Source organism: Coregonus lavaretus, assembly GCF_964263955.1.
Source record: "Coregonus lavaretus genome assembly, chromosome: 18".
NCBI classification, from domain to species: domain Eukaryota; kingdom Metazoa; phylum Chordata; class Actinopteri; order Salmoniformes; family Salmonidae; genus Coregonus; species Coregonus lavaretus.
Window position 1 is genome coordinate 17,635,673 of NC_140005.1, and position 16,607 is coordinate 17,652,279.

The 16,607-nt window shown below is 44.9% G+C and overlaps 1 protein-coding gene across 1 annotated transcript in view; it reads right to left on the reverse strand.

Moving 5' to 3' along the window:
• Positions 1 to 16,607, reverse strand: part of LOC311145581 (SR-related and CTD-associated factor 8-like) — a 50,144-nt gene that overhangs the window by 11,063 nt on the left and 22,474 nt on the right. The window contains exons 3-16 of the mRNA XM_084181855.1: positions 9,642 to 9,686; positions 9,333 to 9,494; positions 8,837 to 8,993; positions 8,499 to 8,626; positions 8,057 to 8,239; positions 7,827 to 7,906; positions 7,568 to 7,676; positions 4,469 to 4,573; positions 4,220 to 4,338; positions 3,910 to 4,103; positions 3,648 to 3,748; positions 3,262 to 3,375; positions 2,888 to 3,044; positions 1,067 to 1,209 (exon numbers count right to left, since the gene is read on the reverse strand). Of these exons, the coding sequence (XP_084037981.1) occupies positions 1,067 to 1,209; positions 2,888 to 3,044; positions 3,262 to 3,375; positions 3,648 to 3,748; positions 3,910 to 4,103; positions 4,220 to 4,338; positions 4,469 to 4,573; positions 7,568 to 7,676; positions 7,827 to 7,906; positions 8,057 to 8,239; positions 8,499 to 8,626; positions 8,837 to 8,993; positions 9,333 to 9,494; positions 9,642 to 9,686 (1,797 nt within the window). The remainder of the gene's footprint in view (positions 1 to 1,066; positions 1,210 to 2,887; positions 3,045 to 3,261; positions 3,376 to 3,647; positions 3,749 to 3,909; positions 4,104 to 4,219; positions 4,339 to 4,468; positions 4,574 to 7,567; positions 7,677 to 7,826; positions 7,907 to 8,056; positions 8,240 to 8,498; positions 8,627 to 8,836; positions 8,994 to 9,332; positions 9,495 to 9,641; positions 9,687 to 16,607) is intronic.

A 16,607-nucleotide genomic window follows, 5' to 3' on the forward strand; every position in this document is an offset into this window, starting at 1 on the left:
CTACTTTGCTGTTATTCTGGCTGCTTTTTGACATGTCTGCAAATTAGTCATATTTGGCTAGCTAGCAAGCAAGCGATAAGAACGTTGCCAGCCAGTATGGCAATGGAACATTTAGAACGAACGACTGGGTTGCATCCATAGAGATACAGAACAAAAAGACTGAACGACTGGGTCGCGCCTCTGGCAACCGAACCGGTAGAATGAACGACCAGCCGGCTTGGGTAGCAATCCTAGATTTGTGTCGGGACTATATCTTGTGGTAGGATGAAATAGTATGAATAAATTCATAAAAATAAAGTTAATGAAAATATGTTAAACATTATTTGAATATGTTGGTAACCCTCGAAGCTGGTGTTTGGAGGATATATTGGCACGTGCCAAGAACACCCGTGCCAATATATCCTCCAAACACCGGCTTCTCAGGCATTATCACTTAAATATCTGACTGACGAGTTGAATAAGGCATGTGTGGGGGTAAATTGCATGAATGAGCTTAGTAGACAGATTAACTCAGACGGAGGTGTTTTCTCTGAGCTGAGTTGTATACTAATCCACAGCCTTAACACTTCCCCCACCCACTGAGCCAAACCTTCTCATTAAGCCCACCCATGAGCAAACAAACACAGGCCGTGCTTCCTGCATTCACTCAACAACCCTATCAACTCTTCAGAAACACTTGAGGATAAGCACCCCATAGACAGGGCAGGCAGCTAGCACCAATCACAGGAAGATTATGGTGTTCAGTTTCACACCACTGACTGACTGGCTCCATGGAAGACACTCAGTACAAAGGAAATGGGAGAGAAACCATGGAAACGTGAATTCATGTGCGATCAACTTGGAACTCGACAGTTATCTCGTAAGATCACCAACTTCACAGCCACATCAAATGTGCATGGGAATTGTAAGGAGTTGATTGATACCAATTTCACAGTGGGTGTTCCACCCTCCAGAACTCTTTCTCACAAAAACACACAACTCTAAAAGTATGGTGAACTTACACGCAGAAAGCAAGGTATTTATGCTTCAATGTTGAACATTAGTTTTATGTTAGACGTTTGGGTACCTGCACAGGCATCATGGAGACCTGTTGGATGAAGGCCTTTTGTTGGGTCTGTTGGGTGTTGGTGGCTGCCATGGGTTCAGCGCTCACCGCCTGGCTCACCGCTTCCTTCACCGGCTCTGGCGCATTTTTGGCTGCTTCCCACTCTACAGTTAAGAAAAACAGAGAGGGTTTGAGAAGAAAATTCACTGTACGACACAGATAGTCACATTTACTTTGCCCTGCTGGGCTGTATCTCTCCAGTATTATGGTTTTCAGTGGGACTTCCTACTCTGATAAACCCAAAATAACCAAACGCCAGAAAATATTTGTGGTTGATGTTAAAAGAGTTAATGAGAATGTGTGACGCCTGTGTATGAGTGAGCACTAGTGTTGAGATTGTATGTCCAGTGCTTGTGTAAGTCCTGTGCTTGTGTATGTCCATGGCTTGTGTAAGTCCTGTGCTTGTGTATGTCCTGTGCTTGTGTATGTCCAGTGCTTGTGTATGTCCAGTGCTTGTGTATGTCCTGTGCTTGTGTATGTCCTGTGCTTGTGTATGTCCAGTGTGTGTGTAAGTCCGGTGCTTGTGTATGTCCATGGCTTGTGTATGTCCAGTGCTTGTGTATGTCCAGTGCTTGTGTATGTCCAGTGCTTGTGTAAGTCCTGTGCTTGTGTAAGTCCTGTGCTTGTGTAAGTCCTGTGCTTGTGTATGTCCTGTGCTTGTGTATGTCCTGTGCTTGTGTATGTCCTGTGCTTGTGTATGTCCAGTGTGTGTGTAAGTTCTGTGCTTGTGTATGTCCAGTGTGTGTGTATGTCCTGTGCTTGTGTATGTCCAGTGCTTGTGTATGTCCTGTGCTTGTGTATGTCCTGTGCTTGTGTATGTCCAGTGTGTGTGTATGTCCTGTGCTTGTGTATGTCCAGTGTATGTGTAAGTCATGTGCTTGTGCATGTCCAGTGTGTGTGTAGGGTGTTTCTCAAAATGCATACTACCGTGCACTGAGCATGCAAGTTGGAGCACGAGAGGGTCGGAGTATGAGTTCAAATCAAAGTATGCGAAACAGAGCACTTCTTGGACGCGTACTCCGTTGGTACATATTTTGAAGTATGCATCGATGCAAGCTTCAACTGAAAGTATCCACAGAAATATGATGCAACCATGTAAAAAAACGACACAACATTTCTTGAAATCAATGGCAGCCATTATTTGAGCTGAAGTGAGAGAAAATAAACTGACTTCAGAATGAAATGTTGCCCATTCACATCTCATATGTTGCCTGACTACAATATTTTATCTTGACACATTAATAAACACATACTCTGTTAATTCTGGCATGTTTACCTGCCTACAATACCCACTGTCGTGTGCATAGAACGCAAGTCCATAGTAAGTTAATAGGGCTAACGTTTACTAGTTAGCTACTACTGTTAGCTGGCTAGGTAGCCACTAAGAATCAGCAGCTAGGTACCCAGGAAGAATTGACATCTACCTTGCATAACATTAGTAACATTTTTGCCTGTTAAACTATCTGGTTAGCTAGATTATTACGATGCACATATAGCTAGCTGATAGCCTAGTGTATATCTTGTTTCGTCTCCATTGTTGCCATTGTCCTGGCCGGAAGAAGGTTCAGTGAACGGGGAGGTGCAGCGTGAGGTAATACAGAAGCGAGTGCTTCTCAAATATGTTTTATACATTCTCAAGAGAATGTCCTCTGAGAACACACTCTGAGCATGAGAGTGTGGTGCACGGTAGTATGCATATTGAGACACACCCTTAGTGTTCATTTATGTGTGTGTGTGTGTGTGTGTGTGTGTGTGTGTGTGTCCTTTGCTGCATCTGCTCACCGGCGTTGACAGTCTCCTGGTCGATCATGCCTCCCTCAGCGAAGCCGTCCAGGTCGTCCAGCTTGACCTTCTCCCAGGGGATGTAGGTGACCCCCAGGTCCATGTCCCACAACTGCTTATACTCCTGCTTCACTCCCTTATTCAGCGCCCACGCGATCTGAACACACACACACAAATGTCAGGGGATACATGAAAGAGCAAAAATATCAAGGGCATTTGGGTGGAAACAGGAGAGTATGAAATATCTAATGGCTGGGTTGCTATGACGTCAGCGGTATGGTAAGCGAGCCGCCCAAGAGATTTAAAAATCTTACACACACAGAGGACATACCCTAACCGCAGTGAAGTGGCAATCACATCACGCCAGACTTTACCTTAATGACCTTGGAGCCGATCTTGTATGAACCAGTGCTGAGTTTCTGTCTGGCGCGGTAGGCATCCTGTCTGTGGACCATACAGATGTAGGCACAGCCACGAGGAGGGATCATCTATAGAAGGAGAGAGTGAGAGAGGGATGAAGGAGGGTGAAAGTGACAGGGGTTAAGCAGTTAACCCACAGTATGGTCAGAACTTGCTAATGAGAAATGCCTGGCCTGGCTTAAAGAGCAAAGGGTGAGTGCTTTAAAGTAATCACAGTCAAGATAATTAATATTTCCCCCAGGTCAGAGGTGACAGAGCTTGCTAACCCACATAATGAGCAGCGGTTAATGAAGTCAACTCAGGCTCAGACTGAGATTGAGAGAGAGGGTGCTCTACTCACATTGATAGACTCAATCTGACCAAACTCTTCAAACAGGTTGGTGAGGTCCTGCTGAGTGGCCTTCTTGTCCACCTGTCCCACCCACAGAGTGGTGCTGCACACTGGGGACACATAGTAGAGATGGAGGCTTAGAACACATTAAAGGTGCCAAGGATGATAAACATTCAAAGGAAATAGTGACCAATTTTTGAGATTTTCATGACTAGTGATACACTAAAACATTAAAAAGGTCAGTGAAGCGCTAATTGAAGGCTGGTATTACCACTGAGAAATTTGGATCGGATTGGAGGCAGTCCTTTCTTCTGACGCTCTTTCTCTAGCTCGCGGGCATGTCTCTCGCTGGAGTAGGACCGCGACAACTTCCTCTTCCGCTCTCTGGAGCGTGACCGCGATCGCTTGCGATGTTTACGTTTCCGAGAGCCTGACCGTGATCTGGACCGTCTCTTCCTGGGAGATCTAGAGTAGAGTCGTGGTAAGATCAACATGGATGGTGGTGCTATATTCTGCGCCTCTGCAAGGTGTCTCAGGTTGCCTTGTGGACGGTTTCTCTCAGAATGGGTCCTTAGACTCACCTCGATCGTGACCTGGACCGTGTTCTTGACTGCGTGTCAACCGTCTTTGACTTCTTGTCCTCTGGCTCGAAGATCTCTTCGTCCATCTCTGGCCCGTCATCCAGGTCCATGTCCATGTCCTATAACACAGGCATCATTACAACAGCGCTCTACTTACAAATACAACTACAACAGAGGTCTTACAATTGCAGGTAAAATCAGTTTTAGTCACAGAGAAGTTCATGAGTCAGTGAGGGAAGAAAGGCTTACCTGCTGCTGGTTGTCAATGGAGTCGTCCATCTTGTTGTCTGGCTCCGGGTGCTGTGATTGGCTGCTGCTCTGCTGGAGTGTGTTCTCAGACCCAAAGATTCCATCCTGAAAAACACCAGATTGGTTAGTGTCCTACCTACTTTCCTCACAATGGTCTCAAGAGACGAATCTATGGGAAATTAGTATGAAATTAAACAGGTAGGGGTTCGGGGAAGGAACCAGGGCAGCTTTTTTGGGGGGAAGTCAATTCCTGTGCCTCTAGAGGTGATGTATAGCAACCTTCTGCTGGTGCTGCTAGTGCTCCGGTATGGATAGGGCGGGCCGTAAAGGAAGGGACTAGGGGTGTCTGTGAAGGTGTGTGTTGTGTAGATACCTTCTGCTGGTGCTGCTAGTGCTCCGGTATGGATAGGGCGGGCCGTAAAGGAAGGGACTAGGGGTGTCTGTGAAGGTGTGTGTTGTGTAGATACCTTCTGCTGGTGCTGCTAGTGCTCCGGTATGGATAGGGCGGGCCGTAAAGGAAGGGACTAGGGGTGTCTGTGAAGGTGTGTGTTGTGTAGATACCTTCTGCTGGTGCTGCTAGTGCTCCAGTATGGATAGGGCGGGCCGTAAAGGAAGGGACTAGGGGTGTCTGTGAAGGTGTGTGTTGTGTAGATACCTTCTGCTGGTGCTGCTAGTGCTCCGGTATGGATAGGGCGGGCCGTAAAGGAAGGGACTAGGGGTGTCTGTGAAGGTGTGTGTTGTGTAGATACCTTCTGCTGGTGCTGCTAGTGCTCCGGTATGGATAGGGCGGGCCGTAAAGGAAGGGACTAGGGGTGTCTGTGAAGGTGTGTGTTGTGTAGATACCTTCTGCTGGTGCTGCTAGTGCTCCGGTATGGATAGGGCGGGCCGTAAAGGAAGGGACTAGGGGTGTCTGTGAAGGTGTGTGTTGTGTAGATACCTTCTGCTGGTGCTGCTAGTGCTCCGGTATGGATAGGGCGGGCCGTAAAGGAAGGGACTAGGGGTGTCTGTGAAGGTGTGTGTTGTGTAGATACCTTCTGCTGGTGCTGCTAGTGCTCCGGTATGGATAGGGCGGGCCGTAAAGGAAGGGACTAGGGGTGTCTGTGAAGGTGTGTGTTGTGTAGATACCTTCTGCTGGTGCTGCTAGTGCTCCGGTATGGATAGGGCGGGCCGTAAAGGAAGGGACTAGGGGTGTCTGTGAAGGTGTGTGTTGTGTAGATACCTTCTGCTGGTGCTGCTAGTGCTCCGGTATGGATAGGGCGGGCCGTAAAGGAAGGGACTAGGGGTGTCTGTGAAGGTGTGTGTTGTGTAGATACCTTCTGCTGGTGCTGCTAGTGCTCCGGTATGGATAGGGCGGGCCGTAAAGGAAGGGACTAGGGGTGTCTGTGAAGGTGTGTGTTGTGTAGATACCTTCTGCTGGTGCTGCTAGTGCTCCGGTATGGATAGGGCGGGCCGTAAAGGAAGGGACTAGGGGTGTCTGTGAAGGTGTGTGTTGTGTAGATACCTTCTGCTGGTGCTGCTAGTGCTCCGGTATGGATAGGGCGGGCCGTAAAGGAAGGGACTAGGGGTGTCTGTGAAGGTGTGTGTTGTGTAGATACCTTCTGCTGGTGCTGCTAGTGCTCCGGTATGGATAGGGCGGGCCGTAAAGGAAGGGACTAGGGGTGTCTGTGAAGGTGTGTGTTGTGTAGATACCTTCTGCTGGTGCTGCTGGTGCTCCGGTATGGATAGGGCGGGCCGTAAAGGAAGGGACTAGGGGTGTCTGTGAAGGTGTGTGTTGTGTAGATACCTTCTGCTGGTGCTGCTAGTGCTCCGGTATGGATAGGGCGGGCCGTAAAGGAAGGGACTAGGGGTGTCTGTGAAGGTGTGTGTTGTGTAGATACCTTCTGCTGGTGCTGCTGGTGCTCCGGTATGGATAGGGCGGGCCGTAAAGGAAGGGACTAGGGGTGTCTGTGAAGGTGTGTGTTGTGTAGATACCTTCTGCTGGTGCTGCTAGTGCTCCGGTATGGATAGGGCGGGCCGTAAAGGAAGGGACTAGGGGTGTCTGTGAAGGTGTGTGTTGTGTAGATACCTTCTGCTGGTGCTGCTAGTGCTCCGGTATGGTTAGGGCGGGCCGTAAAGGAAGGGACTAGGGGTGTCTGTGAAGGTGTGTGTTGTGTAGATACCTTCTGCTGGTGCTGCTAGTGCTCCGGTATGGATAGGGCGGGCCGTAAAGGAAGGGACTAGGGGTGTCTGTGAAGGTGTGTGTTGTGTAGATACCTTCTGCTGGTGCTGCTAGTGCTCCGGTATGGATAGGGCGGGCCGTAAAGGAAGGGACTAGGGGTGTCTGTGAAGGTGTGTGTTGTGTAGATACCTTCTGCTGGTGCTGCTAGTGCTCCGGTATGGATAGGGCGGGCCGTAAAGGAAGGGACTAGGGGTGTCTGTGAAGGTGTGTGTTGTGTAGATACCTTCTGCTGGTGCTGCTAGTGCTCCGGTATGGATAGGGCGGGCCGTAAAGGAAGGGACTAGGGGTGTCTGTGAAGGTGTGTGTTGTGTAGATACCTTCTGCTGGTGCTGCTAGTGCTCCGGTATGGATAGGGCGGGCCGTAAAGGAAGGGACTAGGGGTGTCTGTGAAGGTGTGTGTTGTGTAGATACCTTCTGCTGGTGCTGCTGGTGCTCCGGTATGGATAGGGCGGGCCGTAAAGGAAGGGACTAGGGGTGTCTGTGAAGGTGTGTGTTGTGTAGATACCTTCTGCTGGTGCTGCTAGTGCTCCGGTATGGATAGGGCGGGCCGTAAAGGAAGGGACTAGGGGTGTCTGTGAAGGTGTGTGTTGTGTAGATACCTTCTGCTGGTGCTGCTAGTGCTCCGGTATGGATAGGGCGGGCCGTAAAGGAAGGGACTAGGGGTGTCTGTGAAGGTGTGTGTTGTGTAGATACCTTCTGCTGGTGCTGCTAGTGCTCCGGTATGGATAGGGCGGGCCGTAAAGGAAGGGACTAGGGGTGTCTGTGAAGGTGTGTGTTGTGTAGATACCTTCTGCTGGTGCTGCTAGTGCTCCGGTATGGATAGGGCGGGCCGTAAAGGAAGGGACTAGGGGTGTCTGTGAAGGTGTGTGTTGTGTAGATACCTTCTGCTGGTGCTGCTGGTGCTCCATGAGCTGCTTCTGGAACTGCTCTAGGTTCTGCTGCTGCAGTTGCTCAGCCAGCTGGTGGAAGATGGAGTCAGACACCATGGGCCTGGAGGGAGACGTGGGAGACAGACAGGGGTCAAGAGTTCAGTTAACTTGTGTCCGTCACACAGGTAGTGGGGAGTGAAAGTGCATACACAGAACCTGTGACATATTCCGCAGGGTCTCAGATTTGTAGATACAAAAAAAACATGCTTACATCTGGGATGATTGCGAGTCCTTTTTGGAGTCTTCAGAGCGTTCTGAATCGTTTCCAAAGTCAAAATGACCCAACATTTTCTGCGACAAATGGAGAAAGACAATCATCTTTAAAATATAGATCTAAGAGTCACACGTAGTAGAGAATAGTTAACATCACACAAAACAATAAAAATTAGCATTATTTAAAAATTCCACTCCATTTCTGCGTCTGTGGACTTGATCCCTCACCTTGTTGAAGGAGGAGACCCTCTGGTCCAGCGGGTTGAGATGCATGGGGTTGGCTGAGGCGGCTGCAGTGAGCTGGGCCGTCAGTGCCTGCAGCTGGACCACCAGGCCTGCATCCAGCGCCTGCAGCAGAGACGGCTGGGGCTTCTGCTGCTGCATCTGCAGACTCTGCACCAGTTGCTGGAGCTGTTAACAAATAAAGACAGACACAGAGAATGACACACAAAAAGTCTACAGCTGGTCATTTGGAAAGGAAAGTTTTGTAAACAAAGGAGCATCAGAAAGGTCCGAACACAGACTCAACAAGTGTACAAGTCAAAGAAAAAACATTAAAACATGACAACAATCTTGAGGCAAAGAGACATTCAGTGTCATTCTCTGAGCTTAAAATTTGATGTTGAATTAAATTGACTGTCTGAGGACCAGGGATCTTCTATGTACTGACCTGTTGTCCCTGTGGACTCTGCAGGATCTGGGCCACAGCAGCTACAGTGTCAGTGTTGGAAAACTGAGACGCCCAGTCAGGCAGACTGGACACGATGTTTGCTGGAGTGGCCGGGGTCGCTGGGGTACCTGGACACAAACACACACAGAAAGTCCATCATGAGAAATCAATATGAATAATACAACAAACATCTACAATTGAAGTTGATTAGAGAGCAATGCCTGGTCACAAAAAAGGCCTCAGAACATTGTATTAGTTCAGGAGAGAGGACTGTATTTTGCCACCAGGTGTCAGTATAGAGCTGTGTGTGTGTGCATGCTATATGTTGAGTGACTGACCAGGCGTAGCATTGTTGACGGGAGCATCCCTGCTGGTCATGACGGGGGTGACACTGGGAGGGGGCAGTCCTGCAGCCATGTCCAGCAGCGGCTGGATGATGTCACTCTTGAAGACGGCGTTCTTCTGCCACAGGTTGAGGACTCTGACAATCTTACTCTGGAACACAAAGGAAAGAAAAATAAGCTCTAGATGAGATCATAGACTGACACACAACCAACCAATCAAAACAAGACCACTGCAGCGAATGAGTCACAGCCTAAAGTTGATGCTGTATACACTACAAATGTGACGTTTTAAAATAGCATATTCATTGATTTCTTTCCCCACTGACACTGAATAATTCGTTTTTTGTTTTTCAAACAATGCTACAGATCAGATCTATCACTAACAATACAGCAGATATGTGTAGTCAGAGGTAGAAGAGAAGGTGAAAGCTAGAACAGTGTTTCTGAATAGAGAAACCAGAGAGCTGTCTCTGTTCCCACTGTGACCCACCTTGTCATCTGAGGGGCAGCGGTAGAGGTACTGGAAGGTTCCAATGATGTTTTTGCTGAAGCGTGGGGCGAACACATCCTTGTCCTGGCCAAACTGGTGCCGTGACTGCCGCACGATGGAGTCCATGACATACAGGCCTGGGACCTTGTACTCTGGCTTGCACTGGATTGCACAAAACAAGGGGAGCGTTTAGCATCTCTGTGGTGATGTGCAAATGATTGGCAAACAATATCAATACATGATTTGCGTAGTACATATTTGTATTCTACTTGACTCAGTTTTGGACTGGTGAAACCGAAAGAAACTCACTTTCTGAACGAACTTCTCCACACTCTGGACAACATGTTTGTAGTACTGAAAGAGAAGAAACACAAGAACAGACGTTGTGATACCCTACCAAAACTACAACCACTGCATCCCTGGAGACAAAGACCTGAAACTGGTCAAAGACTGCGGTTATAGCATTATCAACAGCAGAATCTGTGAAACCAAGAGCAATTACATCATGTCAAGTGACACAAACAAATGCACATAACACAGAAGTATCCACATTAGAGCTGCTTTACTCCATAATTTGAGTAATCAAGCAATTAGTAAAATACTTCAGGATAAAACTAACTCCATCACAAAAACAAAACAATTGATGGGGAATTAAATTCATTTAATGTTTTCCCTTTCTAACGATGATATAAATAGGCTTATGTTTGGATGTCTCAGCCTAGCTATTTCTCGCTCTTTAAAAGTCAAAACACCGGAGAACCCAATAACTGAGTCACAATATGCAAATCAAGTTGTCCAATGACCACAGCTCGAAAAATAGAGGGTATACATTCATTGGCATTGACTCAATGCAATATGCACTGTTCCAAAGTTCATTCATTTGCATTCAAGCCATGTTCTCAGCTGCCTTCCGCCAGATTACGGCCTCACAACCACAGACCACGTGTAACCACGCCAGCCCAGGACCTCCACATCCAGCTTCTTCACCTGCGGGATCGTCTCAGACCAGCCACCCGGAGTATTTCTGTCTGTAATAGAGCCCTTTTCTGGGGATAAACTCATTCTGATTGGCTGGGCCAGGCTCCCAAGTGGGTGGGCATGGCTGCGTCCCTGCCCAGTCATATGAAATCCATAGATTCGTGCCAAATTTATTTATTTCAATTGACTGATTTCCTTATATGAACTGTAACTCAGTAAAATGTTTGAAATTGTTGCGCTTATATTTTTGTTCAGTATAGTTCAGACTACAGTTTATTACTGTAAGACAAAATGACTTCAACAGGTTGCCTATACTTTGAGAAACATGTATAACAGTGTGGGCACTTTGGATGCACAAAGGAGCTATACAAAGTGCCAAGGAACTATTACTTGGATACCTTGTCCTGCTTGTTGTTCTTAGTTAGAACTAGTAGGTTTATACTGCACTGTGAGATCATCTCCAAGACTGTGACAGCAAATACGCATCTCAGTAATCTGCGCACATTCCACAACCAAGTTTACATCCATTCCCAGGGTCAAGGCAGAGCTGCTAGACACATCATATTACAAATCAAATCAAATCAAATCTTATTGGCCACATGCGCCGAATACAACAGGTGCAGACATTACAGTGAAATGCTTACTTACAGCCCTTAACCAACAGTGCATTTATTTTTAACAAAAAAGTAAAAATAAAACAACAACAAAAAAAGTGTTGAGAAAAAAAGAGCAGAAGTAAAATAAAATAACAGTAGGGAGGCTATATATACAGGGGGGTACCGGTGCAGAGTCAATGTGCGGGGGCACCGGCTAGTTGAGGTAGTTTAAGTAATATGTACATGTGGGTAGAGTTAAAGTGACTATGCATAAATAATTAACAGAGTAGCAGCAGCGTAAAAAGATGGGGTGGGGGGGCAGTGCAAATAGTCCGGGTAGCCATGATTAGCTGTTCAGGAGTCTTATGGCTTGGGGCACTCTGGTACCGCTTGCCGTGCGGTAGCAGAGAGAACAGTCTATGACTAGGGTGGCTGGAGTCTTTACAATAGTTTGGCCTAATATTTGGTTGGTTGGTTTCACTTGCAAACAGACATGGAGGCACACATATTTTAAAAAGACATGGAACATCAAAGAAAAGAAAAAAAAGTGTCTCACCGAAGCCAATACATTAAATGCATAAGAATAGAGAGTGGAATTCCCAACAGGGTAGCCATGTAGAATAGCTAGGCTACATTGAGGGAGGGTTTTGAATGGGACAAAATGCAAGCATTGCAAACTTGAGACGAACACTGCTCACAGCTGCTAAATAACAATTCAGCTATATGATTGAGGAATGCTGTTAAACCACCATCTCCATAGGCCATTCAAACTTTTAAATAACTGGAAACCAATGAAGCAGATAACATGTAGGCTGGATGAGCTCATAGCTCCATCTGAAACTGGTTCAGTGTCAGTGAGCCTGAAGGGCAAATAGCTACAATCACCCCAGCAACACAACATACAGTGAGAAAGCTATGAAGAGGAGTTAGTACATTCTTCAAAACATAGCCCAAATTCGCACAGAATGTGTTTTTCCAGTTTAAGCCGTAATGATTTCTAAGGAATGTAAAAAATTACATTTGTTTTGGTCAATCCTGCCAATGTTTCTTGTACTTGGGTTTCTAAACTTAAATGTTTCAAAACTTTGACACATTTAATGCAATGCAACACAGTAGAGCTGGGATTTGCCAGGGACCTCACGATACAATATTATCACGATAATTAGGTGCCGATACCATATGCATTGCGATTCTCACAATTGTATATGTATTGCGATTTGATACTGTGATTTTATTGCGATTCGATGTTCCCAACATATTGCTCACCATGTCAGCAGAGGGACAAGAGAGAGCCATGAGAAAACAAGTTTTGATCCCTATTTAAAAAGATGGAGAACAAGCTATGCAGAGTTTTGGCGCAGGTACAGCCAACTAGCGTAAAAGTAATATTGAGATAATGTCAAAACGATACATCTCGTTAAAAATAATATCCCAATATGTAACCGTATCGATTTATTCCCCCATCACAGTAAAGCTGCGTTTACATGGCCAGCCCAATTCTGATATTTTTTTCACTAATTGGTCTTTTGAGCAATCGGATCAGCTCTGAAAAAGATCTGATGTGAAAAAATCTGATGTCATTGGTCAAAAGACCCCATATACTTAGCCTAGGCTATCATTATCATGATCTAGGAATAAATCACATTCTCAAATGGCTGAACACCAACTTAAAATTCACACAATTCAAATCTTTTCAAAACATCTTCCACTAAAATCAATGCATGGTTTATGCAAAGGTTCGACTTCTGTGTGCCTTAAGTTTGGAAAAGCTAGGCCTTATCTTTCCATTACGTTGGAAATCTGGACCAAAAAACAGGGCAAACTGTGTTACATTTAGTAATTGTAACCCCTTTAGAATTTCCCCACAATATCTGTGGTGAACGTATTTATATTTCGGACTGACATTTCTTAATTTCTTATTTTTTTTGATGATTTGTGTATTAGTTTGTACTGTTAGACACACTGCACAGAGCTAGAAACATAAGCATTTCACAGCACCTGCTTTAACATCTGCTAATCTGTGTACGCAACAAATAAACTTGGATTTGATTCGGCCCAATTAGGCTACAGTCACAAACTGGGAGTGAAGGAGAACACAGGGTGGAACACAATCTTGCTTTCAATGCATTTTTAAGATGATAGGATATTAGGTCTACTACTGTGCAAATTACTGACTGCTAATGTGCAGACATGCCTACATTGTCTAGCATGCAATTCAATGTAAGCAAAGTTGTGAATAAAACAATACCAATACAATCGAACAGGGGCTCACTTCATTGATGCAATGGTAGGCTATGTTGATATCAGTCAACTCTGAAGGTGTTATTGATGCTCATGTATTTGTTGAGTGCGCCATGTTGGGTGCCAAAAAGCTCTGTAGCAACAAGGCCTACAATCGAGTAAAAATATTGATAAGAATGTTATGGTCATGGAATTTGGTGCAACATGACACTCTTTTTCCACTCTCTGTAGGCCTGTGTATGATTCTGGCTGGAGTGACACATTTACATTTTAGTAATTTAGCAGACGCTCTTATCCAGAGCGACTTACAGTTAGTGAGTGCATACATTTTTCATACTGGCCCCCGTGGGAATCGAACCCACAACCCTGGCGTTGCAAGCGCCATGCTCTACCAACTGAGCTACAGGAGGCCTAAGTGACACCCCCAAGTTAAGACCCAGGCTAGGGGGAGAGATCTTGTGTCAAATGTCATGATGACATTTATTCAAGTTCATCAGACTTCAATCTTGGTAGACTTTCATTTTTGAAGACATGAGCAAGACAGGGTTGACTTATTTCAACATAAATGTACAATACCGTTCAAAAGTTTGGGGTCACTTAGAAATGTCCTTGACGCCTCTTCACTGTTGACGTTGAGACTGGTGTTTTGCGGGTACTATTTAATGAAGCTGCCAGTTGAGGACCTGTGAGGCGCCTGTTTCTCAAACTAGACACTAATGTATTTGTCCTCTTGCTCAGCTGTGCACCGGGGCCTCCCACTCCTCTTTCTATTCTGGTTAGAGCCAGTTTGCGCTGTTCTGTGAAGGGAGTAGTACACAGCGTTGTACGAGATCTTCAGTTTCTTGGTAATTTCTCGCATGAAATAGCCTTCATTTCTCAGACCAAGAATAGACTGACGAGTTTCAGAAGAAAGTTCTTTGTTTCTGGCCATTTTGAGCCTGTAATCAAACCCACAATTGCTGATGCTCCAGATACTCAACTAGTATCAAGAAGGCCAGTTTTATTGCTTCTTTAATTAGCATAACAGTTTTCAACTGTGCTAACATAATTGCAAAAGGCTTTTCTAATGATCAATTAGCCTTTTAAAATGATAAACTTGGATTAGCAAACACAACGTGCCATTGGAACACAGGACTGATGGTTGCTGAGAATGGGCCTCTGTACACCTATGTAGATATTCCATTTTTAAAAAATCAGCCATTTCCAGCTACAATAGCCATTTACAACATTAACAATGTCTACACTGTATTTCCGATCAATTTGATGTTGTTTTAATGGACAAAGAAAGTGCTTTTCTTTCGAAAACAAGGACATTTCTAAGTGACCCCAAACTTCTGAACGGTAGAGTATGTCATTAACCAAATGAAACCCACTAATGGAGAGTATTACTGTGTTCTTCACAACTGACATATTATGCAGAGCAGAAATATAATACAATTATATCTAAGCACGATGTGCTGGAAGTAATGTTTTTCAAATAAAACAAAATAGAGCCTATGCTATATGTAAACATTAACATTCAGACAATGCAGCTGGTCAAGCCAAAGGGATAAGGACACACAGGATGAGGTTTCACGGCGGTCACATGGGGTCTACTGTGGTACGTGGTACGGACGTATCAATCTGCCAACCCATTCACATTAGCCCAAGTTTACCTTGTTCAATCTTGTTCACTCTCAAACTAAATACCATGACCACTTTCTCATTAGCTGTGAATGTTGTTTGAAATGTCCGATACATCATCATTTGGCTGTTATCGTTAAACCTACTGCATACCCCTTAGAAATATTCATTTTCATGTGCAGGGTATGCCATTACATTCATTAAGTCAGACTGGTAGCATACAGAGCCTTCAGAAAATATTCATACCCCTTGACTTATTCTACACTTTGTTGTGTTACAGCCTGAATTCAAAACGGATTAAATTAAAAAACAATCCACAATACCCCATAATGACAAAGTGAAAACATGTTTTTAGAAATGTTTGCAAATGTATTGAAAATTAAATACAGAAATATCTCATTTACATAACTATTCACACCCTTGAGTCAATACTTTGTAGAAGCACCTTTGGCAGCGATTACAACTGTGAGTCTTTCTGGGTAAGTCTCTAAGAACTTTCCACACCTGGATTGTGCAACATTTGCCCATTATTATTTTTGAAATTCTTCAAGCTCTGTCAAATTGGTTGTTGATCATTGCTAGACAACCATTTTCAGAACTTGCCATAGATTTTCAAGTAGATTTAAGTGTAGTCCCGTGTAGCTCAGTTGGTAGAGCATGGCGCTTGCAACGCCAGGGTTGTGGGTTCGATTCCACGGGGGACCAGTATGAAAATGTATGCACTCTAACTGTAAGTCGCTCTGGATAAGAGCGTCTGCTAAATGACAAAAAATAATATTACAAATAAAAAATAAAAATAAATACAACTAAATTATATATATATTTAAAAAATCTAAACTGTAACTCGCCAACTCAGGAACATTCACTGTCTTCTTGGTTAGCAACTCCAGTGTATATTTGGCCTTTGGAAAGGTGAATTCATCTCCCAGTGTCTAGTGGAAAGCAGACTGAACCAGGTTTTCCTCTAGGATTTTGCCTGTGCTTAGCTCCATTAAATTACTTTTTTTATCCTAAAAAACTCCCCAGTCCTTAACAATTACAAGCATTCCCATAAAATGGAGCCACCACTATGCTCGAAAATATGGAGCATGGTACTCAGTAATGTGTTGTATTGGATTTGCACTCAGAAAAGCCTCAATTCGTCGGGGCATGGACTCTACAAGGTGTCGAAAACGTTCCACAGGGATGCTGGCCCATGTTGTATATCAAGTTGGCTGGATGTCCTTTGGGTGGTTCGTGATACACACAAGAAACTGTTGAGTGTGAAAAACCCAGCAGCGTTGCAGTTCTTGACACAAATCGATGCGCCTGGCACCTACTACCATACCCTGTTCAAAGGCACCTAAATATTTTTCTTGCCCGTTCACCCTCTGAATGGCTCACATACACAATCTATGTCTCAATTGTCTCAAGGCTTAAAAATCCTTTAACCTGTCTCCTCCCCTTCATCTACACTGATTGAAGTAGATTTAACAAGTGACATCAATAAGGGATCATAGCATTCACCTGGTCAGTCTATGTCATGGAAAGAGCAGGTGTTCTTAATGTTTTGTATACTTAGTGTATTATTGCGTGCATGTAACCGTACTCACTGGTTGGTTCCTGTACATTTAGAATGGGTTAAGAAGGAGCAGGCCTCTCATACAGGTTTCATGTTTAAGGTTTGACATTAAAGTAGATACTAGCTATAATAGGACACTAAATATACCTCAAGCACGTGGAGAAGTGCCAAGTGAAAAATAATCACCTCACTCTACACTGTATTTAGCTGCAATTGGTAAGCAGTAAATGGTATACTCAAGATGCTTCTCGCTGCAAGGGTTTGTGTGTGTTTACG